A 24,672-nucleotide genomic window follows, 5' to 3' on the forward strand; every position below is an offset into this window, starting at 1 on the left:
CACCGATAGTAAGATGGCCTATTTTCAGCATTTATAGCTTAAATTCCCACACTTTGACAGCCCAGAGGCCTCCGGCAGCTACAGGAGGCGATGTCAGAGCGTCCGAATGTGTCACAGTAGTTAGCAGCATACTGCGTCAGGTGGAAAGAGGGGAGAGAACTGATATGTTGCTTTCTCCAGGCGGGCACAGTGCTGAAGCCTTCCAGATAACGTGGTGAGAGGTGGTGGGAGGTGGTTGGAGTGGTGGGGAGAGAGAGGACAGCCAGCCATTTGTCAACATCCCCATAGCCTTCAGGCAGGGAACAAGCATGCATGCACTCTAGCTCTGCATTACAAATGACACCCTAAGCTGGAGCTTCTTGATAAGTGCAATCTTTCCTGCTACTCCCCCCAACCCCAACCCCAACCCAAGGACTGTATGTGAAGTATTCTGCTCATTCCCATTTAATGAACTACCTGCCAGAGTTGCCAACTTTTGCCTGCTGGTAAAATGTAAGCTCTTGAATTTCACCCACAAACATCACCCACCCACAACAATCACTGTTGATTGGTTAGTTACTCACAGTGTTGCCATTTATTCATCACTGACACATGGTGGACCCTAGCTACCAGGCACTGGTGAGCTGTCCTTACTTTAGCTAAGAAATTACAGCTGTAAGCTGTAAACTGTATGGAGACTATGTGGTTGCACAGGGCACTGGAGCCAACAGGGGGCTCCTGCATGGGCACCCTCATATCCTCCTGGGTTAATCTAAGGAACCTATATATTTGAAGACAAATACATTTATTGTAGACTAGAAAAGATCCAAGAGCTGATTCTCAATATGAATCATTATCGAGAGAGCCAGTAAAATCTTGAACATTAATTTCAGAGCTAATTTAACACTCCGGCAGATTAATACTACAATTGTACGTCGTATGACAGTGTCCCGTGCCGATAACACCAACAATAGTTACTGACATTGTATCAATTTCCATCAGGTCATGACAGATCGCCGGACTATATTGTAAACAGTTCTTATCGCGTACTGACATTGTTGATCGATGAACTCCATGAAAGTTAGGATTGGAAAGTGAGGATAGTTCATAGTTCATTAAGTCTTCTGTGTTAGCCTAACATTATTTAATATGTGTTACCATTTGCACTTTTCTGGCAGATATACAAGGCTCAATATAATACATAATTTGTTTGATCTGAGAATCTTGCACATATAATTGGCTAATCATACATAACTTCATTCTCAACATTAAGATTGAGAATGACCTGGATGTACTGTAAGTCTTCCGTTCTCTCACACCACATACTTAACTTGTATGTGAAAGTTTGACATCACTTTTGTTTACTCATTTTCTTTATTATTAATGTCGACCTGTTTCATTCCTTAGTGCCTCATATCAAGTTTGCACCACTCCATTCTCTACGTTGACAGCCTGGTAATGATCAACAGTTTGCTCATTGAATCAAACATTGTCATCATCATTAAAAACGGTACACAATTAAAAAAAAAGAAGAAAAGCTTTCCACTCCTTACCAAGATCCTTTTATTCCTAACTGAAAAGCCATACAGTGTTTAAGACAATGTTTTCAGTAACTGTGATCACACAGAAAGACAGGCAACAACATAGGATTGCATTTTGTTTATGAGGAAAGAAGGTTTGTAGTGAACAGCTCTGTACTATGAGGAATGAGAGGAATCCATCAGGGTTGGATTCTCTCTCTCCCCCTCAGGGTTTGGTGGGGTAATGAATCTGCTGCTAGCCGTGTCTTCACTGCCACCTGTTTCCCACTGGCTAATGCAGCCAACACAATTTAGCTAGCGCACCTGCCAAAAGACAGCTAGAAATATGCCTGAAAACACAAGTGCAGCATGCAACAAAACTTATTAAACTCACCAAACCTTTAAAGAGAGATTAACATGGCACCATCCCTGCAGTGGGGGATCAAAGAGTTACTTAAACACTTTGTGTTTGTTGCTTTCACAAACATGTTTTCAGAAGACCAAAACACCATAAAGCTTATTATATATTTTGTAGGTTTTTAATGCATTTAATGTGTCCCTCTGTGTGACTTTTCACACAGCTGAAGTACCAAAGGAACCAAACTGAGTAATGGCCAATGAAATGTGGCTCTGAGCTGCAAATTGACCCAATCGGCAAATAATATTAAATATGTGCATTCATTAAGCGTCCTCCGTCTCCTCTCCTCTATCCCTGAGCGAATCTGCCTCTAGTTATTATGATTCATTGAAACAGTAAATAAAATCTCCATTCCCAGCCGTTGATGTAAATGATGGTTTAAATGCGTCTATTTCCATAATAGCTGCCATGCATCAGCTGGCACACAAAGGGGACCTGTGAATTACGATGATGATGAGTGCCATGTCCTATGTCTGTGATTTGGCCGTGATAGCCCAAGCTGTCTTCGTAAATCACCCCACAGTCACACAGCATGACAGCTGTGAAGGACAGCTACAGTACGGCTGGGTACCAGTAATAAAGATTGCCTCAAACTCTCAGAAATCCTTCAGGGACTAGGAATCCATCATCCCTGGCGAAACAAACTTGATGGTGCAAAACAAAAAAGCAGATATATGAAAAGACTTTACCAATGTTTCTCTCAAAAAGTAAAATGTGTCATCTCTGCTGTGAGAAAGCACTCCTAAGTTTAGTCAATTTGACCATTAACCTTGAAACTGTGCCTTTTAACTCCCCACGTCCCCATCAATAATAAAATAGAATATTGGCAGGTGAGGCTGCTGTTTGTCTAGTTTCCACAAAGCAGCTTCAATCATTGGAATGAGTAGATCTCATTCCAAAGTACCACTGAGAGTCGATTCCTTCCTCTAGGGGCTGCCTGTCCGATTAGCTGTCAATACAGACCCTCATCGCTTCTCTTTTTCCTTTCTCAGTGGTGTTACAGTATGGCTCCCGTTTCCCACTCTCTCCTGTCTTTCAATCTCTCTCGCTCTCTCACACACCCTCCCTCTCCATGCACCACAAAAACAGGAAGATTCACAAACCTTTCCTCCTGAAAGGTCCAGCAATCTGTCAATGTGTTCAGTGGCCACAAGGCAGCTGAAATTGCACTTTGCTAGAATGGGAGTGGAGGTTGAAAATGGATAGGGAATGACAGCATGTGTCTTGAGGGGGAGTTTTTCTTTATTTTTTAGATTTGTTCACCCTCTTCATAGTGAGTGGGTAGGGAAGATGGGGCAGCGTTCAATTTAGCCACCACTTGCACCACTGCATATATAAGTCTTCATGCGGTGATGCTGTGACAGAAGTCTTAATGCAGTCATAGAAGTCATCCTAGTCATCCTACATGATTCAAACACATTTAAAAGCAGGGCTGCCTATCCCTGTAGGAACACTAGGCTCTGTGCTTAGGTCCCCACCATTCTTCATAGAGTTAACTACAGTATTTAAAAATAATAATAATGGCAAGCAGGGAAGAGACCCGCACACCATGCATTATGCATGCACCTTACAACAAATTCTAGTAGCAGCAAAAGTGTTAATTTCACTAAGCATCTGCAGCATCACGTAGCTGCCAACCGCCAATTAACAAAGGAGCGGCAAAGCAAACAAATCATATCATGTCATCTAAAAGGCTAGAAAAAAAGTTACTCAATTACAATAGCGTGCTGCATGTGTAAATGTAGTGTAAATATTTAACACCACCCTTGGATATAAGTTGGATCTAATGTATTTGTGTTTTTTAGATTTTTTTCCCTTGTGTGTATGATTAGTTTTTGAACGTTGGGTGTTGTTAAATGAAAAATGGTTGGCAGTGGTAGTGTTTGGGGGACGGGCCCGTCAGCAAATTCCACTTAGGGCCCCCATAAGAGCAGAGTAGGGTAGGGGTAGGGGCAGGGTAGCCCATTTAAGTATGGTCTTGCAGCAAAGTACAACCTTTTTGGTCAAATCTGGAAGGAGAGCATACGCTGGGTGAGCAACTTTAATTTAAATGAACTAGACCATACCCGGTGAAAGGCGCAGGTGAAAGTAGTTGCAAAGTTGGGGTTAATGCACGTCCTGTCGCGCGGTTTCTCCCCCGCACGCGTCCCGTCGTGGCGCCCCCCCCCCCCCCCCCTCCTCCCCGTCGTGGCTTCCCCCCCTCCTCCCCGTCGTGGCTTCCCACCTCCTACCCCCCGTGGCCCGTGGGTCGCGTTGCGCCACCCCCCGGCCCGCGGTCACCCCTCCCCACGGGCGTATATATATATATATATATATATCAGCACGGAGAATAGCGTAGGCATGTTACTCGCCCGCCTCGGGTCCGTCTGGTGTGTTTACTTTCCACAGGAAGAATTGTACTGAGAGAGTGGGCGGGGTCTCGGTGTTGCCATGTCGGCCGACTGTAAGCGCTGTAGGGCCAATGTTGGTGGTATAGGGTTCGTTTGGTTTGGCCTCGTTTTCATAGACCTTGCTGCTTGTTTCTCTCGCGAAACCTGGCAACGACGCATGCGCAGTTTGATCAATAGTCCACCCAACCAAGACACCGCCGTCACCCGCCGTGAGGTTACTAGAATTATAGGAGGATGGGCGGGCGGAGGGGCATCCGTTATATGGCTTTATAGCTTTAATAGTAGAAACTGAGTGCAGCTATAGTGCCATGCAAGTTAATGCATCATGTCAAACAAGCAAAAGAAAAGAATATCAAAGCGAACAACAGAAAAACATGCAGTGTTTAACCACTGAGGCCGCCGTCCTTTGTTGTACGGCGAACAGCAGAAATATTCGATCTACAAGCTTATAACGTGTCGCATTGCGACGCGTTGTGAGCTTGTAGATTGGTTATTTCCATTATTTTCCCCTATAATGACATGCCCAAAATAGGGATGCCAGCTTGAAAGTTGTTGAGGAAGAGCTGGACTAGAAAAACATGCCAGCAGAAAGGATTTACAACCTCATCCAAAGGCTCAATGCATAGCATATTGTGCTCTGGCTGGGTGGACAATAGAACAGCCCATAATCAGGAATGTGTTGAATAAAAAAGGGGAATGAAAGAATAGCCGGGGTCAGGAATGTATGCTGCAAGCTCTTTCTTGAAGGGAGGTTACATCCCACGTTCTATTTGTTTTGAACTTGGCAACTGAGTCATGCCACTGGAATAACAATATTGAGTAAATGGCTTTGCTAAAATCATTAAGAGATGCCTTGCCCAGTACAAAGCTTAACCTGTCATGACTGTCATGTAAATACATTCAATATTCAATCTTAAAAACACATCTGAAATGGCTAATGATTTTTTAACCAGCAGGAATCGAAGAAAACAAGACTCCAATCCATGAGCCTTCTTATATAGATATATAAGCTCTGAGCTTGTAGGTCTGCTATTTTTGAAAAATCATGAACATTTGTGCAAATCTTTGAATATATATATATTTTAAAGTGACCATTTTTAACTAAAGTCTGGGTCCCTGGAACTGGGTCCCTGGAACAACATATTTTAAGATGGGGGTCCACGGCCAAATATATATCAATTTGGGGGTCCTTGACACAAAAAAGTTTTAGAAGCACTGGGCTATTCAATTTAATAAGGCCTAATCTATGACTAAAATGTTATTAAAAAAAAACTGTTGCTATGATGTATTGTAAAATATGTCCTTCAGGAAAGAAGGGATTCTTTCCTATTAGAGGCGCCCTCCTTGTGACAGTGTGGAATGAATGACCTAGCCTACCAACAGCATGCTAGTAGTCCATGGAAAGCATTCTGTTATTCCATAGAAAGCTATATACAATGGAGCCCTCAGGCTATAATGCATTCATGCAGAGTTCAATTTCCCTTTCTCTCTCTTCTATCTAGAAGGCATACCAAGCTGCATATGAATAAATTATTCCATGGCTTCACTTTGATTTAACAATGCTAGACACTCAGATAAAAGAAATACAGAAAAAAAAACACTATTTTATACAGGAATAATGCAATTGCTTTCTCTGACCAGGATGGTCTGGGTAAAGATCATCATAACATAACTTTGAGTGTGACAGGGTCAAGGACGGATGTCTACGAGCCAATCCACACCGTTGTAGGCTACAATAGAGATTTGTCAGTCTGACAGTGTTCCTGCATCATGGCCAATCAACACGTACAAATAAATGGAATGTCATTTGCTTTGTGTTACAGAAACTGCTAACTTTATCGAAAAGATTACTGGCTTCATGTTCATGGGAAATGCATCACTATCTGCTTCTGCTAGTCTATGTGCAGACAGTATAGATTATCAGCTCTCTTTGGAAAATGGCCAACCCATGTTGTCCTTTTCTGCCGGAGTTATTGCGCAGACAACCTCTCTTCTTTGCGATGTGTTGATAAGTGTGTTCAGGTTTCAGTACCAAGCAGTGTATTGCGTGGTTGAAACAGGCACTTTTACTACCCCACATATTCCCCCCCCCCCCACCCCCGCCCCCCACCCCCCACACATACACACACAAGCACGCACGCTCGCACACACACACCACAAACCAACATTGCACTTCTGATAGGATATTGATCAACGTCTGCCGTTTGCAGGCAGGTTTACAAGCAGTAGCCCATATTTGACCTTTCCTTCCAGCCTGTTTCATTGCAGGGTTTGCCACAGAATTAGTTGGAACCTGCATTGTATGTACATGTACTGTATATTCTTTCTAAAGGTTTCTTTTTTACCTTTTGTTTTACCTGTTTACTTTTTCTTAACTTGTATTATACCCTGTTATCTTAGCTTGTTTGTTAAAATTATATGTTGTTAGCACAGCCTGAGGAGCATGTCACACCAACATTTCACTGCACATACTTCGATGAATGACAAATAAAACCTCTTTGAATGTTTGGATTTAAGTGGATAAACATAAAATAATGCACACGCGGCAGATTTCTTTCCCAATAGATTTTATAAATGGCTTCAAGACTTGACTGGAGTGCATGAGTTAGTAATACAAATCTGATTGGTCATCTCTCCATATTTCTTTTTCTTTCTCAATCACAGTCAAACTCACTTTTGCGAGCGCAGTCATAGTGTACACGCGTGCACGCATGCGCACGCACACGCACACGCACACGCACACACACACACACACACACACACACACACACACACACACACACACACTCTGACTACTGACAGAGCCAGTTCATCCTCTGCCTGCTCTGTCCTGGAGTACTTCTCTTTGGATTAGCTAGTCCATTCACATAAGCAGGAGCAATCTGCCTGTGACGCTTGAGGAGATGACAGGGTCGCTGAAGGGTTGATGAAAAAACAAAAGGAAAATAATTGAAAGGGCCCTCCTCCAGTGCTTTGGGGCACCCCATCACAGAAATCAGCGCCTCATGTTCTGTATCGATAGAGACAGTGATGAAGGGAGACTGGGATTCTGGGTAATGGCGAGAGAGAGTGCAGGCAGGCCATTCATTGATGACGAGCAACACAACATGGTAGGCAAGCCTCAGATGCCTCATATAACCTCAGTACGGTAACAAGAAGTTAACAAGCTAGGGATTGTGAAGAGGCCATTCAAATTGCACCATACCGCATATCCCAGGACTACAAAATGTTAAGAATGTTACATAGGGAAAATAAAGATTTCACCTGGCATTGTGAATTCAATAAACTCTCTTGATGCCATCACGACATGAGGCTAACGTACTGTAGAAGCTGCTCCTATTTTATTTTTATTTTAATCAAACACATTAAGGTAATAAGGATGTCATTCACAACGAGATCATTTATGCTTTTTCATGCTATGATGGGATCCAGGCCAGGGCCCTGTGCCTGATCTGATCAGAGCATGAATGGCAGTAATGGCAGCTATTCTCACCCAAACCTCTTCTGTGTCAGCCATGCTGGATATAACTTGTATCATTCAGTAGTTCTTTAAAAGACAGACTCATCTACAGTCAGACACAATCACTGACCACCGAGAGAGAGTAACCGCAGCTGGCAGCATAAAGGACACACACTACTGTAAACCTGTCTAATGTTTACTTTGAAGTGAGCATGTCTGGGAGATTTCTGAGCCACTGCCATCTTTATCCAGGTGTCGTTTTTCAGAGTTACGTAACTGCCTCACTGTCTTTCTTTCTCTCAGTCTCAACTGATAGAGGAACCGTCCCACTTTTCAAAACAATGTGCTTGTGCGTCTCCTATTTACGACACCGACAAACACACAAACAACTGAGGGATTATATTCTCAACTGAAACTGCAGTTGGACATATGCAATGTGCAGCTTCTGGAACGCCCTCATCAAAGAGATTAGAAGCCAATTCTATGCATCATATAGCAGAGGTACTACTTAGGTCATGATGGAGGGATGGATAGATGGATAGATAGATAACTGAAAGGAAGAATAGAAGGGATAACCATGTCCATGGTTTTGCACAAATCATTAAAACACCCAGCTGGATGAGTCACACTGTGAAGTCCTCATTTGTACACCCTCAGAGTTAAATAAACACTGAGGATGTTACAGTGCAGGGATTGTAAACAAGCACAGCAAACAAAAGGGCAACCCTCCCGCATAATTGGAGAGTGGAGACTGTCAACTATCCTCTTCCATGAGCTCGTCATTAACCTCTATATTCTCCAGCAGTATTGTATTTACCAAGCATTCAGATGGTAAATAGATTCTACTATTAACATATGCTGGACCCAGTCCAGGAGCTTATGATTGCAGAAATGAACAATATCTGCTCATTTGTGATGGGTGTAATTACCTGTACAGTACCGATCAGGACATTTAGAACCAAAGGAGTGAGTGGACACACTAATGAACTGATGCTCCCCTAAGGCTGTTTCCCCGAGATAGAACAACGTATTGTTTCTGATTCCTTTTAGACAGCTTATGCCAGGCGTGACAAGAATGCTAATGGCTCACATTGAGCCGGGCAATAACTGCCGCAGTGCCTGTGGTTGATTAGCTGCATTGGTGTTGTAATTTGAACATAAACGTGTTGTATCATTTTCTGTTGATACAGATATTTTTCTATCCATTTGCGAAACGTGGGAATATAACACACATCAACATTTAGCAACCGATGTTTTAACTAGGCTACTTTGTCATTATAGGCGAAAATAAATCTACAAAAAATGTATGTCCAAAAATGTGTGTGTGTTTGTACAGTATATGCTTTTTTAATTAACTTTGATGTGAACAGCCAAAAATAAACAAGCATGGTTGGAAATGTTGAATAAGGTCTATATGACCACTACAACTGTATGACTATAGTCATCAGGATTAGCAGAAGACCGTAATTCATATTCATACTCAAATTATTTATCCATTTAGCTAACTCAACAGAATTATTAAGGTGTGTGTGTGCGTGTGCGTGTGCGTGTGCGTGTGCGTGTGCGTGTGTGTGTGTGTGTAGACATGTGTGTCACTGAGATTGTGTGTGTTTAGTTACGGGCAAATCTTTGGTGCCAAAGGGTAACTGGTGTTGGTTATTTATGAGTCTGGACAAATCATGAGGGCAGACACTGTGTCACTTCACATATTTCACCATAAAGCTCTGTGTCACACGCACGCAAGCGCACACGCACACGCAAACGCACACACACACACACACACACACACACACACACACACACACACACACACGCACCTTTGAGTCAACACAGAGACATTGTTCAGCAAACATAATTCTGTCTCTGTCCACTCTCTCACCAACATGTCACGCTTACAAACAACCAGTTGTCCCAGGAGAACTATCTAAGGCATGCACACACACATTTATTTTGGCAGAAAATCATGGTTAAAACCATGGTTATTAGTTACACTAAAGCTTTTAAAATGTCCAGCCAAGAGTCAAATAATGATTTACCAAACAAATTACAGTTCAGAGGGGGGTAAAACAATCCAACAGAGATGGTTTCTAAACCGAGTGCCCGCACCCCTGCTGACAACACCAGGAAATAAAGCTCAGGATTAAAATTCTAACTCAGAGGATTTGTTTGTACAAAAACGTACAGGTTTTGTCGACTTACAGGTTTTGTTTTATAAAGTGAGGAAGAGGTGCTATACGTGTATGACAGCAACAGCAGGTACACTACAGTCACTGTGGACGAGACACTGGCAAATTGACTAGCATACTCCCATTGGGTCATCTTCAGCCAAAATAAGAATTATAAATAAGAATTCTAGTGATTTGGCGAGATGGAGAGATGGAAATGAAAAGACAGGACATGTAGACGGAAGAAAACAGAGTCTGCAATTATCTCGTCTTCAATCACAAACGTGTTGTGGGCAACAAAAGACTTTCAGGACATATGGGCAATTCATTGTTATAATGGCATTCATACCACCGACTTGATTGTACATCAAGCCAGTTTATTACCCCTTTACTCATTCTGAGCTGTCCACTCTGTCCACCGTACCAGAAATAGAAGCTATCTAGCACACAGGAAGGGGGGCTGGCTGCATTCACCTTGCTCCACCAGTGACAGAAGGCAATTACACACCTAGAGCCAGGCTCTGCCACCTCTCATAATTATACTGTCACACTGTTCTCTGGCCTGCTGAAAAACACACGGGCTGTCCACTACAGCCGGTCCGATGTATCAGGCATTATTTGACATTTTTTGACAACGTCGGTATCTGCAATCATGGCACGGATGTGTACCAACTTTTAACCACTTTCAACCTGACGTTCCTATTTGGGGCTTTTGTTTTGTTTAAGTCTTCAAAAGTTAAAAAGAGTCTAGTTTGTGTGTTTTATCTATCAAAAGGTTTGTTTATCTTTATGTATGGGTTTGCTTATAAGCTACGTTTTTCAAACCAATTAGGTTTTATTCCCGAAAAAAAATTGGGATCAGACCCAAAAATCTGGCATCGCTCGGGCTCTACTGTCTATACACCGCTTACCTCACAATGCTACAGTACATTGTTTCTGATTGACAGGCCAAAATGTAAAACAAAAATATAAACAGGAAAGCAATGCCAGGTATTTTGGTTGACTGGCATATCTGACAAGGTATTCAGCTGATGGTGACAGGCAAGAACGCCTGTAAGACCCATGTTTGTTTTGCTTTCCAGTATGCGCCACAGACCACAAGAGGAAATTAGAGATCATATCAACAACACGATGAGAATGCAAGGCATGCAATTCAGCACAACTGTGTATGCATATAGCCACGCCTGGGACAGTGAGGCGACGCCAAGAGGTCCATGTGTATCCTGGAGGCGTTTGTTTTGTTGTGACAATGTTAACGGTGTCACTCACCGCCACACCCCAGGGTGACGCTGGAAGGGTTTACGCGTCCTACAAGCAGGATGGAACATGGGTTTGTTCAGTTTCAGCCAGGAGGCCGGGTTAACGGGACAACTTTTGACCTTAAAAAGGTGAAATAAATTGATTGATTCATTTGAAACATTTTAACATAATGTTAATCTATCCATTTGTAACTCTGAGAGTATACAAATGCAACCAAACCATCCATGCATGTGTTCAACATTTGTATACTCTCAAGAGTTAAATTGACACTCAGGATTTTAAACATGTTTTAATTTGTATACTCAGACTTGAGTATTGTACTGTGCACTGCATGTCACTGGGTGCAGAGTGTGTGAACAGTAATTATTCAAAAGGGTCTTGTTTGAACTCATGTCATGGTGATCTTTGAGCTCAGCCGTTGGTGTTGTTTTTGGCCCCTGGGTTGAAGGACAGGTGTACAACAAGCAGTGTGTAGATAACATACTGTATGGATGTTTCTGGGGGGAAATGATTGAGAACAGGTCTAAAAGCCAGTCATACGAGAGCAAGCACATCCAGTCTGACACATACTGGGATGGCTGCTGTTGTAACGTTTTTTTCTTTAACCACATTAACCTTGCTGTCCCTATTTCGGGCATGTCATTATAGGCAATGCAAAAACAGTGAAGATAGCACATCTACAAGCTCACAATATGCTGCATTACAGTGAATTGTGAGCTTGAACATTGGCTAGTAAGTAAGTGAGTAAGTATGAATGAAGTATATACTGTAGGGTTTAAGGTGTATAAGTGAGTAAAGTTCAAATAGCACTGAAAACAGAGATGGTACTGTAATCCAGCCAAAAAAATATTAAATCTTGTTTGACGGTACAGTGAAACATGCATAAAAGGTAAAACAAAAACGAAGTCCAGTCAACTTGCGTGAGACCACAGTGTTTATAATGTCAACACAGCACAATACTGTCTTTCTGATTCAGCGAGACAAAGCCCCAAAAACTCTTGTTGTTTTGAGACAAACACTGCAGAACAAATCCCCACAAACTCCACTCGGTCTGACTCACCTATTCGCAAACCACTGGCAAAAGAAATCCCCTTAATAAAGCCACTCACAAACACTGCACTACAGTTTCTGTTCAGCCTCAAACAGCTCAGGACATGACTGCAACGTTTCAGTCATTGTCAAAACACTGGCTCATGGCTATAATCTTTAACCACATGTAGCCTAGCGTCTCTATACTGGGGCAAAAATAGCAGATCTACAAGCTCACAACATATCCCATTGCAACGCATTGTGAGTTGGCAGATCTTCTATTATTGGCGAAGATATCAGTGTACAGGGGGGAAAAGGAGGGGACCAAGTATTGAGCCCTGGGCCCCCCGGTCAACTAAGTACATTTAAAGTGGTTAATGAATAAACGTATTTCCAGGAAAATAGTCATTGTTCTATCAAGTTCTAAAAATAGCATTGGCTTATATACCAGTACTGTCAAAAACCAGCAGGGCTGGTTAGAGAAGTCACAGGTTAGATCCCCACATTAGCCTATGTGTGGCCTGTCAAGCGTCCTTGTCCAAAACAATAAAATAAATAAACAAGAAATACAATCCTACTCTCACTGTACATTAAGTCAGCTAAATGGCTCAAATGAACAGTAAGGTTCACAGGGTTCAGAGTAAACATCAGGCTCCACAATGCTACAGTCCACACACACTCCCATGTTCAGAGAATAACAACCAATTGTGAGGTCAGCACAGGTTAAAGTCTCCCAACAGCTCAGCACTGCAACAGGGCTGACTGAATTACTGAGTGGCTGATTCTCCCGACATGACACCTGACTCCCTGTCCACATGGGAACAGGCCGTTCTTTGCGCGGAACACGCACATACACGGATTCTAATCCATAAAACTGCAGACTTCGGCAAAAAGATGCCTTTTGAAATTATTAAACGTTTTAGGACCCAACAGCTGAAACCGGCTCCATACGCCATGCAGTGTGGTAGAGCGACAGAGCTGGTCTTTTCCCACTCACCGGGTTTTGCCTCCTCCCTGTCCGACTTCATGCCCTCCCCCTCCTCCTCCTCCTCCGAGAGTTTTCCAGAGGATTCCAGGATCTGTCAGGTGCGTGTGCTGAGGGACGATTGCCACAGAAACAAGGGAAGGGAACTCAAACACCCTCCAGCTCAAACAATCGTCTCATTCTCACACTCCACTGCCAACTGCCTTTATCTTTTCCTGCTGTACTCAGCCTCAAATAAAATCCAGGAAAGTATCTCCTCTCTCTCTCTCTCCCTCTCTCTCTGTCTCTCTCTCTCTCTCTCTCTCTCTCTCTCTGATTGTACTACCTGTTCATGGCAACTCCCACAGGTTTGGAAATACAGTACACGCCTCCCCTCCCCCTCAACTCCAATAGTATACTACTAGGTGAAGAGGGGAGGAGCTGCACTGGGTTGTCACTAAGTTCTCCCACATTACTCAAACATAGTACACACACATGCGCACAAACACGTACACAGAGACACACACCTCATAATGCCGATTAGGAGGAGGAGGAGCTCTGTCAAGGTGTGGGCTGGCAGGCAGGTGAGAGTGTCAAGAGTGTGTGTAATGTGTGTCTCACTTAACACAGCGACAGGTCTAGCAGCTGTTGTCTTGCCCGGGGGTCTTTTGCAACCCAATGCGCTTTCCAGGAACACCAAAGGCACTGGAACACGTTTGAACACCATGCACTACAGCATGATGACCAGATGCTGTGTGGAATATAATTATGGGAAGGAAACAAACAATGTGTGTGTGTTGTGTCTTTAAACAGTGCTTATTTTGACCTTTACTGTCCAGTGGCTGTGAGGTACTCTGTGACAAGTCTGTTTTGTTCACGTTCTAAATAAATCTGTCTTCATCATTAAAAAAACAAAGCACTTAATGTCCATAGATAACAGAATTAAGGGAGTTGTATGGAGTAGAGTATAGGCCTCCAGCCAGGCAATAAGAATGGATTTAAGGCTTCAGTCCTGGGTTACACACAGGATATTGTCCAAACATTTGGTGCTTTTACAACTCCCTGTACATTTAATAAACCAGTTTATTTCAATAGATTCTTTTTCAATATACCTTGATCTAAAATAACTAAATCAATATGAATCAAAACAGCTTTCACAATTATCGTGGACAAAATGAGCACCAGCTAATCCTATATTAAGATTGCCTAATGGGTAATGTGGTCGGTCAGTTGGTGGCCCCCATGGGCCCCTGTCACTATGACTCAGATGTAAACGGCCCAAACCTCTAGTTGTCCAAATCTTCACAAAAATGACACACTATCAAAGCAATCGTCTACCTGAGAGAAAAATCAATGATGTAATCTGAGCGTTTGAAGCAGAGATGGCCCAGATGACAACAACAAAAATCTCTTAGAACAAGCGTGATAATGCTGTAGAAACTGAAGTAGAAACTTTCCCCCACAACCATCGAAGTCAGAGCGTATGAATCAAATAAATGAACAACAGATGAGCCTAAAATACATTTTATTGCTACCCATTTAAATTACAATGTTGTCACCTTAGTGTAGTGTACACCGTAAAAACCTCAATGTTAATTGAACTCTCAGAGTGTAATCAAGTGGTGTAATCAAATAGACCCTTTACGGCTCCATTTGTACATTCTCAGAATTAAATTAACACTCAGGACTTTATAGTGCAGGGACTATAAAGTCAAAGAAAATCATCCTTAAGAGCTCAATCAGATTACATTCACGTCTTGCCAAAGTCACTTCCTGTAAACAGTCATTCTATTTGTAAGTAGCCTCGGGAACCAACAGTTCCTGAGCCATGTGACCCATAGGTCAGGAGCCTATCTTTCCTTAGCGTGAGGCAGTTTGATGTGCAAGTACACCCCCTGGACATGACAATAGTATGTCACATGTCATGACTTAACCCCAATCCAACCGTTGATTGGCAGGGAGACATTAAGTACCATTTTTATAGTATTTGGTATGACTCAGCCGGGGATAGAACCCCCGACCTCCCAATCTCAGGGTGGACACTTTAAACACAAGGCCACTGAGAAGGAAAATTCTGTTGTACTGTATATAATGAAGTACCAGGTAGTTGGTAGTTAGTACCAGGTAGTTAGTACCATGCATGGGAAAATGGGGTCAGGCCTGAGAAATTAATGGATCACCCTGATATCAAAATAATACAGCAAGGCCTAACATGGTACATGAACCAACACATCAAAAGTGAGTGTTTTCTCAAAATGCCAGTATTATCCACACCATCTTAAATTGTCACTAGCTCTACAACCAGATGTATTCCATCATGGCTCTTGTGTGTACCATTTGAAACTCATTCACAGCGCAGACCCAAGCAGACCCAAAGAAAATAAGCTCTTGTTGTCTATTGTGTCCGTGCATAATGGACAAAGTGAGGAAATTGAATACTGCCTGCTCAAAGGCGGGGTTTGTGGTGCAAGCAAGCCCCCACCCCAACCATATCCCCCCTCTGCTAAACTCAGCTGATAGGCCACTGATTAAAGTGGGAAATAGAGGCACGACAGAACAGCTGCATTCCTGCAGAATCGGGGACATGATGAAAGTGAACGGGAGGCTTTGTCCTGTGTGTGCATGCCAGTGCGTGTGTGTGTGTGCGTGTGTGTGTGTGTGAGTGACTGTGTGCGTGCGATATGTAACTGTAGGTGTTCTCGTGCATGTGTGTGTGGGTCGATTTCAGTCAATGATAACACTCCAGAGGGGAGTTGGGAGGTATGAAGAAAGAATGCCAAGGAGGCTCAGCGTTTCACAGGAGTTCTATTGTAATGAAGCAGACAGACTTCCCTCCAGCTCGCTGGAACCACTTTAAGCCTGGCGTCCCTAAGTTATCATATGCAATATTTTCTATAGTTTGCAAAAAATGTGCAAGAATTTTCAAAAATGTTCAGAAATGTCCAAATAATTCCAGAAATGTTCAGAAATATCAGATCTAAAAGATCCCATCACATCTCGAGACTTAGATCAGCTATCTTTGCGATAGGCAGGCCGTGCCGGCCTGAGCCTACATGTCCTTGGAATAGAAATGCAAGTCACTAACATTGAGAAGTCAATGGGCTCATTCTGTTTCCCCAGATGTCCCGGGCGGGCGTTGTTAAAAAAAAAAAAAAAAAAAAAGCTAAAACGCCAGATTTACATGGCCGGCCTATCGCACATAAGATGTTTTATCTCAGATTTTAACATTTCAAGCGTTTCAGCAACAACTTCATTTCATACTCTACGAATGAATGAATGTCTTTGTCATTCTGCCAATGGAGAGAGTCAATTTTCATCAGAGATAAATGACCACAGTTACCACCATGTAGTAGCAAGTTTCTCCAAACGCCTGGAGATGAAAAAAGAAACAAATGAGAAATGACTCAGCAACTTTTCCCCATTCTGAACAACTGTGAACATAGCATGGGAACCTGGCAAGCAAAAACAATCTGTAATGGTGTCATTTATCACACACAACCGTGTGTTGTAATGTTATTTAAAGCATTTTGCTGTTGAAATTGCTTGCTGGAGTGCTTGAAAAAGTACTGCAATACAGTGGGCCAAGTGCACACGCAAGTCTAAATGCCAGAAGAGTCTAACTGCAGCACAGTGGTACTGTACAGTACATTATATCTACAAAACGGGGGAAAGCAAAGTCAGTTACAATTTCAATATAATAACCACCTGGGACCTTGCAAACTTGCTATAAGCTGCAAAGGATTTCCATAAGATGCAAACGCTTTGATGATGCGGTTGCATCTTTTAACAACTAGCTTTCAAGGAGCAGCGCTTTAGAGGGCAGGCAACAACATAAGCATATTAATTATAGTACAGTTACCACAGACCTGTGTGGACACGCTGGCTCGCATGTGAGGCACAGTAACTAGGAAGCACTCCAGCTGCTGCTTGCTACCAGACACTTATGAAGATAAAGTGCTAATCAGCAGGTCTGTCGGGCTTCCTAATTAAATGAATGTACTTGGCGCGCGCTGCCTATTTACACTGCATTAAAGACAGCGTCAAATCACACGGCGGGGACCGGGGAACAATAGGAAACGTGCTTTCCGGGATACGGATGGCTTGCTGCGTATGACAAAAGGGCTCCATAGAATAGGTGGTTACTGAGCTGTGTGCTGAACTGTGGTTACATGAACATGAACTTGACTTGAACGTTAGAGCAAAACTAAGCAAAGCTAGTGTGCACCTTGTACTTTCTTGGGTAATTATGTGGCGCACAGACTTAATTATGTGGCACGCACGCACACACACATGTGTGTGTACGTGTGTGTGTGTCTGTGTGTGTGTGTGTGTGTGTGTGTGTGTGTGTGTGTGTGTGTGTATGTGTGTCACACACACACACACACACACACACACACACACACACACACACACACACACACACACACACACACACACACACACACACACACACACACACACACACACACACACACACACACGTTGTATACTTCTGGGGAGCCCGGAGGTGATAAGCTGAGAGCTCTATCCTTTAAATAAAAATCAATGGAGGCGGCCGATCTGTCTCTCTGCACGGTCTCTATACACCATACCACACAGGACAGAAGTACCGCTTAGCACTGCCAAGAAGATGTTATCCATTCAGTCGCTATGCGCTAGAAAGAGAGAGTGGAAAAGAGACGAACAATGACCTTGTGTGAATGCATGTTTGTGTGTGTGTGTGTGTGTGTGTGTGTGTGTGTGTGTGTGTGTGGGTACAGTACAGAATTATGCAGGCAACTGTTTATCTCCACAGTTCAATTGCGTCTGGCGAACAATGTGGCATCCGTTTGTTTGACGCCCATACCTGCATTTCACTAAGTTCAAAAGAGAGCAAGTTCACAGGAACGACAGACAAAAGGAAACTCTGTGTGTGTGTGTGTGTGTGTGTGTGTGTGTGTGTGTGTGTGCGTGCGTGCGTGCGTGCGTGCGTGCGTGTGTGCGTGCGCATGTGTGTGTGTGTGTGTATGTGTGTGAGTGTCAAGACAGTCAACCGTTAAATGCAGCCCAGTGCGGTTGCTTGCGAACGATGCTTTTCTCTTTCCGGCCATCCTTTTAACATCCATCCACCTGTCATCAGTACTGGCTAGCTGGCACTACAGTATCATCCCAACAGGGGGCTCTTGTCAACACACACACTCACACAAAGTGCCCGCAAATGGCAAACTCCCCTGCTTACAAATATATAAATAAATAGGTAAATATATAAATAACATGTTCTCCCACTCCATTTCCCAAGGGTATTTCCAACGTGGCAACCTGCGCTGCCAAACAAGCGGAACAGCACAGTGAGATAAACATTATGCCCGATTCCGTTTTCCATCAGCGAGGTCGCAGCCTTGTAATGGATGTGTTGTACAGTCCTGGCACACCTGTACGATGGAACAGCCTGCGCTCTATCAAGGCAGCAGACGGGGAGACGACTGTAGCCGCCAGAAGAAATAGGGAGCGTAGTATTCTCTCCAGTTCTCTCTGTGAGCTTGTAGGGAGAGTAGTAGCTAGCGCTGGTATTCCGTAGCGGCACACTGCTACAGCATGAATGGAAGGTGCTGTCAAGGTTATAGCGGTAGTAGGATGAGTCAGTGCAAACTACTCTCACTCACAATGAATTTTCATGTTCTCTCTCATATGCTGGGAAGCAAACTGGAAAAGAGAAAACTCTCTGTGTGTGTGTGTGTGTGTGTGTGGGATGTACAGATTCATATTATTTCTGTCGCTAGTGTCAATAAAACCTGTAACCTTTCAGTCTGTTCCTTGAGTTCAGACTGGCGGTTGCATACATTTCTTGTCCTGCTGAATGTAAGTTTGAGGCTCCTTTTTGATATCAGAAATATATCACCAATTCTTCTAAAACTGTGACTTTGTCTGTGCCTTATTTTGTCTATTCTGTTTGACTGAGTTCCCATTCAGACTCTGCTTTAACATTAGGCAATAGCATGGAATGTAGAAGAGCATATTTCGCTTCTGAGGGGTCCCCCAAGGCTAACTTCAGGGGTTCAGGAGGAATGCTTAGGCCTTGTATTTTCTGTGACCTCAAGGTGACAGCGATTTCCTCTCCCAGCATCTCTCTCTTCCCTCAGGCACTTCACATGAACGGGGAGGGTGGGTCAGGGTCAAAAAGGAAACTTGAAGTAAGGCTATAACGTTTGTAACCTTATAGCGCTGTTTAACGTGTGAAGTGGCTGTCTTCCAGCATTTAATATCTTACCTGTCAACTCTCCCTTTCTCAATTTACCTCACTCCACATCCGCCTTGTTTTTCCTTTAGTCATCCCATCATGGTTTCCATTTCCTTCTTTTTTTCCCTAGTCTCATCAGTTCTTTTACTCTTTTCTCTCTCCGTCGGTAATCAGTGTAAGAAGGGAAGCGCCAATCACCCAGCTGTCTGCTTCACTGCGGCTGCCACTCAGCTCTCCTCCAGACTCACCCCCATCACCACCTTTACTGCCAATCCTGCACTTCCAGACGGCAGCCCAGATTAGCTGCCCCATGGGTCTTTTTAACCCGTCGTTTGAAGGGCAGAGGAGACAAGGTATTAAAGCCCCAGGGGCCGGTTGCACCAGATGGGGAGTAAGGTTAGTTTTTAAATCTATGCATGATAAGAAGAATGTGTGCTAGATCAGGTCTAAAATTACACCTCTTGCACCACATGGGTATAGCGATACGTCACACCTAGGTGTACAGTTTTATGCCTGGTGAGGGGAAAGTGTTAAGTTTTGAAATTTGGTCTAGTTTTTCAAGGACTACTTTGACAGTTGGACTAGTTTGCCACAGGTAGTGCGGCTAAAGTTTAATCACCGTTCTAAATTAATACGCAGGCAGCTAATTAAACCTACAATTGTATTAAATGGCTTAGCCTATAATAGCCCATAATAGCCTAAAATATGCCTATGAATATAGCCTATAATATGCCTGGCGGCTCTTCATTGTAATAATTGCCGGAAATACAGTCTGTAGTCCGGTTTCTAATTTTCTCATTAAAAAAAGAGGTGTAAAACTTTGCACGCGCACTCCCTAGAGGCCAAGGAAAAACCTTTGCCCTGCATTTTTCACATCTGCCTTTTGTAGCACCACCAGGAGGCCGACTTATGCAAAGTTCACCCAAATCGGTACACATGATCTCTGTAGTCATGTGATCAAGACGGATCTGTGTGATTTTTTATATTCCATCCTGATTGGCTAAGATTGACATCTAAATTTTGCAGGAGTGGCCAGTTTTGAACAAAATGCCACAAATCATGAACGCAGCGTCCGATTGCGGTGAAACTTTGCATGCACATTCGCACTACGTTGAGGAATAAACGCCACTCTTTTAACATTGCCCTACCATCGCTTATGTTTCCTCTTACCGGAATCATGAATAAACATTTCCATTGCATTGGCATCCCATGTTTATTATGTGATGCTTGTTTACCAGACATTAGTTTGGTCCTCAGGTGTTGTCACGAGAACAATTAACTCTTGCTTCATGACCTTTAGATTTTGAGTGTAAAACCTCAAAATGAGTGAATAATGCTTTAACTTTATATTTTTGATAAGGGATCATGGTAAACATGGAATAATTAACACCTACTGTATAGGGGTGTGCCGATATATCGTCCCGCGATATATCGCGATACGTTTTCGCGACGATATGTATCGTTTTGGGGAAAAAAAATATCGTTTTTGAAATTTTTTTTTTTTTTTTTTTTTTTTTTTTTTACAATCATAATAATCAGGCATGCAAACGGCCCCGAAGTGAAAAGAGTGACAACATGTTTTTTTTTCGGGTCAGGTGTCACACTATTTGGATTGAAAACGGCTATTGTAGCTGAAAAGCTACAAGTTTGCATGTCTGAATAATGCAAAAACAGAATTATTTGTTTGCATTTTCTTTTTTTCTCCCCCATTTATTTTCAGAATAAAAAAAGTGCGTATCGTATCGTATCGAAATTGTATCGAAGTTGTGAGCCAAATATCGTATCGTATCGTTTGGTGAAATTAGTGTATCGGCACACCCCTACTACTGTAAGAGTCGTTCATTATTTCTAAGATGCAGTAAACAACAACAAAGACCAAGGTGCCTTTCACTCATAAATTGTTCAGCAAGCATGCTTTCAGATCAAAAAGAAATACTAAGAGAACAGACAAATACTACAGAGCTGAGAACAGGCATTGTTCAAAAATGTTCACTGCTCGAACCTGTATGAATAAGTGACAAATAAATCCATCTTGATTCATCAGGCATTTCCTTTGAAGCAAATGATGAGCTCTTATTTCCACTGCAGCAGGACTCCATGAGGAACACACTGCTACCACAAAACTGATGCTAATGTTAGCACCTTTAGTTGTTGTTGTTGTGTTTTACCAGTGGTCCTTTTAAAAGTACATTTGGGGATATGATTAACTGGGGGACTGATAGTTTGTCAACCCACCACATGAATGTAATTTGACATTTAATGTGCACATGCCGCTCCTGATTAATTTACCCACACCAGCAAGAAGCTGTTACATCAAGGAGAAATTTCTCGAAAGTCAAAGAACTGGTAATGTTTGGAGGCACTGAAAGGAAGGCACACATGGGTTCACCTTCAGCCTGGTAATGACTACACAGTTAAAATGATAGGGTTAATAGAATTACATTTCTCCCAGTCAATATTCTTTTTACTGACTATAATAATTACTGGACAATAAACGCTAGCTAGCTATGCTATCAGCTGAAGGCTTTTTTTTTCATTGGCAGTGGATATTCATCCATTGTACAGCGTTGGTAAAGAAGATGCTATTAAACCACCGGACACCCTGTAGAAACCGAAACTGCTATCAGGGCTCTGCACGCTAAATCACCTTTGTATAGGCCTACAGCAATACACACACACACGCACAGACACAGACACAGACACAGACACACACACACAGACACACACACACACACACACACACACACACACACACACACACACACACACACACACACACACACACACACACACACACACACACACACACACACACACACACACACACACACACACACACACAAGCGCACACAGGTCAAATCATTGTGCTTGAGATGACAGCTAATATAATGACTTACTGAAGAGGCAGAGGCGATAATCCCCCGATTCCCCACCCCTTGAAATCCAACTTTTTGACCTTCTGACCTTTGAAATCCAATCATCTTCAGCCCTTTAACAGAAACAGTTACAATGTATTGATGCTCCTTTTAACTAATGGCAGAGATTCACTATTTCACTAATGGCAAAGATAAGGTAATCTGGATCAGACCTCTGATTTGTTATTATGGTCAAAAAAGTCTGTTATTTAAAAATGTACTTGAGTAAAAGAACAAAAGTATTGGCATCAAAAAATACCAAAATATTTTGTATGCCAATATACCATTGGCATACAAACTGTACCAAAAGTACTCATTATGCAGAATGTCCCACAAGTTCAATATGTATACAACTCTTTTGAAAATAGCAGATCTACAAGCTCACAACGCGGCGCCATGTGACCTTGTTGTGAGCTTGTAGAGATTCTAGATCGGTGAGCTTGTAGATCAACTATTTTCAAATAGCCAAAGTGTAAATAAATAAATAATTACATTTTTAATAATCAAAATCTACAAAGTAACTTGTAACTAAAGTATTCAAATAATTATGTATACAGGGGCGTCACAGGGGGGGTGTAAGTGGGACTGAGTTACTAGGGCCCCAGGTAAGGGGGGCCTAAAATTGTCTTTTTTAAAGAAAAACAATCATAGGGGGGCCCACAGTGAATCTTTGTCCCCAGGGCCCAGAATTTGGTGCTACGCCTCTAAGTGGAGTAGAGGTAAAAGTATTGAAAATTGGAAATACTCCAGTAAAGTAAAGATACCTAAACTTTGTACTTTACTTGAGTGCATGTACTAGGTTACTTTCCACCACTGTGTGCACTTCTGATCAGTGATCAGAATGTGACTCTGTAGAACCAACAGCGTCATCCAGTATACTGTATAGCGCGATGCACTACCTTCCACGGTGATTGGATGTAATCGGTGTACAGTAACAGTGGAACATCGATAGCTGTGCAGCTTTAATCTGGCTGTGTTTAAGGCACGGTGAGGAGGCGGGGGACATTAGTGCTGCTGTGGTACAAAATTCTAATTTCACACTCGCCACGCGTGAGTAAAAATGCAAAAGTGCTTCTCATCAGAGCTGCTTTTCCCCCTCAATCCCTTTGCATTCAGTATGTACACAGTAAAATCCACTTAACTCCAAGAGTGTACAAATGCAACCAAATGGACCTCACAGGTCCATTCCATTCCATTTGTACACTCTTGGTGATAATTAACACAGGGAACTTTACTGTGCACTCAGCCAATAATGCACTATAATTCTTTGGGCTACCTTTCACATCCCTCCCTCTCTCTCTCTCTCTCTCAGTCTCTTTTTCCCCGTCACAGCCTTTTCCCCCTCTGGATATCCTCTTTGTATGGCTACAACTAGCTTTCTTAGCTCTTATTATATCCATTGTGCTTTTTATTGAATGATCATGAAGCTGTTTTTTTAAAGAACATTTAAAAATTTTGTATATAGCAATTTTGTATACAACAAATCAACAAGACATTTTTGGGGCGGTGTAGCCGCCCCCTATAAGTGAGTTTTGGACACCGACCAAAAGATTTGTGTACCCCCTAACCCTTCCATTGTTAATGCAAATCGATACTTTTTTCATATCAGCCAATCACATTACAGCTAGTGTCATCACCACTAACTGTAATGTGATTGGCTGACTTTGCAAATTTAGGACTGTGATTGGCTAGCGAAACACATGACACATGTGCAGCCCTATGAATAGCAGTATGGACTTTAAAAAAAGGCATTCTTCCTTTCTATATACAGAAAAAGGCATTCTTCCTTGCTATATACAAAAAAAGGCATTCTTCCTTTTTTTAAAGTGAGTCATGTTGTGATGACCACACACCGCCCACTTCACACTGGGTGTGATTTTTATTTATTTTATAATGGGCTAAATTGATTGGTCTGATTAACCACTTAAGGCTTCTACATATCATCGTACAACGGTGTCATGCAGAAATAGCATTACAATGTGGCATGTTGTGAGTTATTTTTATCAATCAAATGTTATTAAAATCATTTAACATTTTTTTAAATAATAATTGATTAAATCGATTAGTTCGATTAGCGTTACACCCTTTCCTCTTTCTGGACTTCAATTAACATGATGTGCACACTCAGCTGGGAGGCCACGACAAGTGTATATAATAATTTATCTTGGCGTTCGGCTCTGCAAAATATTGTACTGGGTGGAGTAACCGGGAGTGGGAGTGGGGTGGGAGTAACAGTTGCATTCCAACAACCAGGGGTACAAATGACAGCAGAGAATGAACGAAGACAGAGGTGAGCTTAAATAACCCGCTGATTGGTCAGCTGATTGTCACGTCAGCTCTGACGTAAGACTGCGT

General features: G+C 42.5%; 1 protein-coding gene across 6 annotated transcripts in view; it reads right to left on the reverse strand.

Annotated features, from left to right (window-relative positions):
* kazna (kazrin, periplakin interacting protein a) overlaps positions 1–24,672 on the reverse strand; it is a 217,804-nt gene that overhangs the window by 46,784 nt on the left and 146,348 nt on the right. Inside the window, exon 1 of one of the 6 annotated variants that reach the window (XM_084069570.1) lies at positions 13,219–13,480. The exons of the other annotated variants lie outside the window; for them this stretch is intronic. Coding sequence (XP_083925696.1) covers positions 13,219–13,249 — 31 coding nt within the window. The 5' untranslated portion in view covers positions 13,250–13,480. Of the gene's footprint in view, positions 1–13,218; positions 13,481–24,672 lie in introns of those variants that run through there. 6 annotated transcript variants of the gene reach the window in all.

This window comes from Gymnoscopelus microlampas (assembly GCF_963454915.1).
Source record: "Gymnoscopelus microlampas genome assembly, chromosome: 10".
Taxonomy (NCBI): domain Eukaryota; kingdom Metazoa; phylum Chordata; class Actinopteri; order Myctophiformes; family Myctophidae; genus Gymnoscopelus; species Gymnoscopelus microlampas.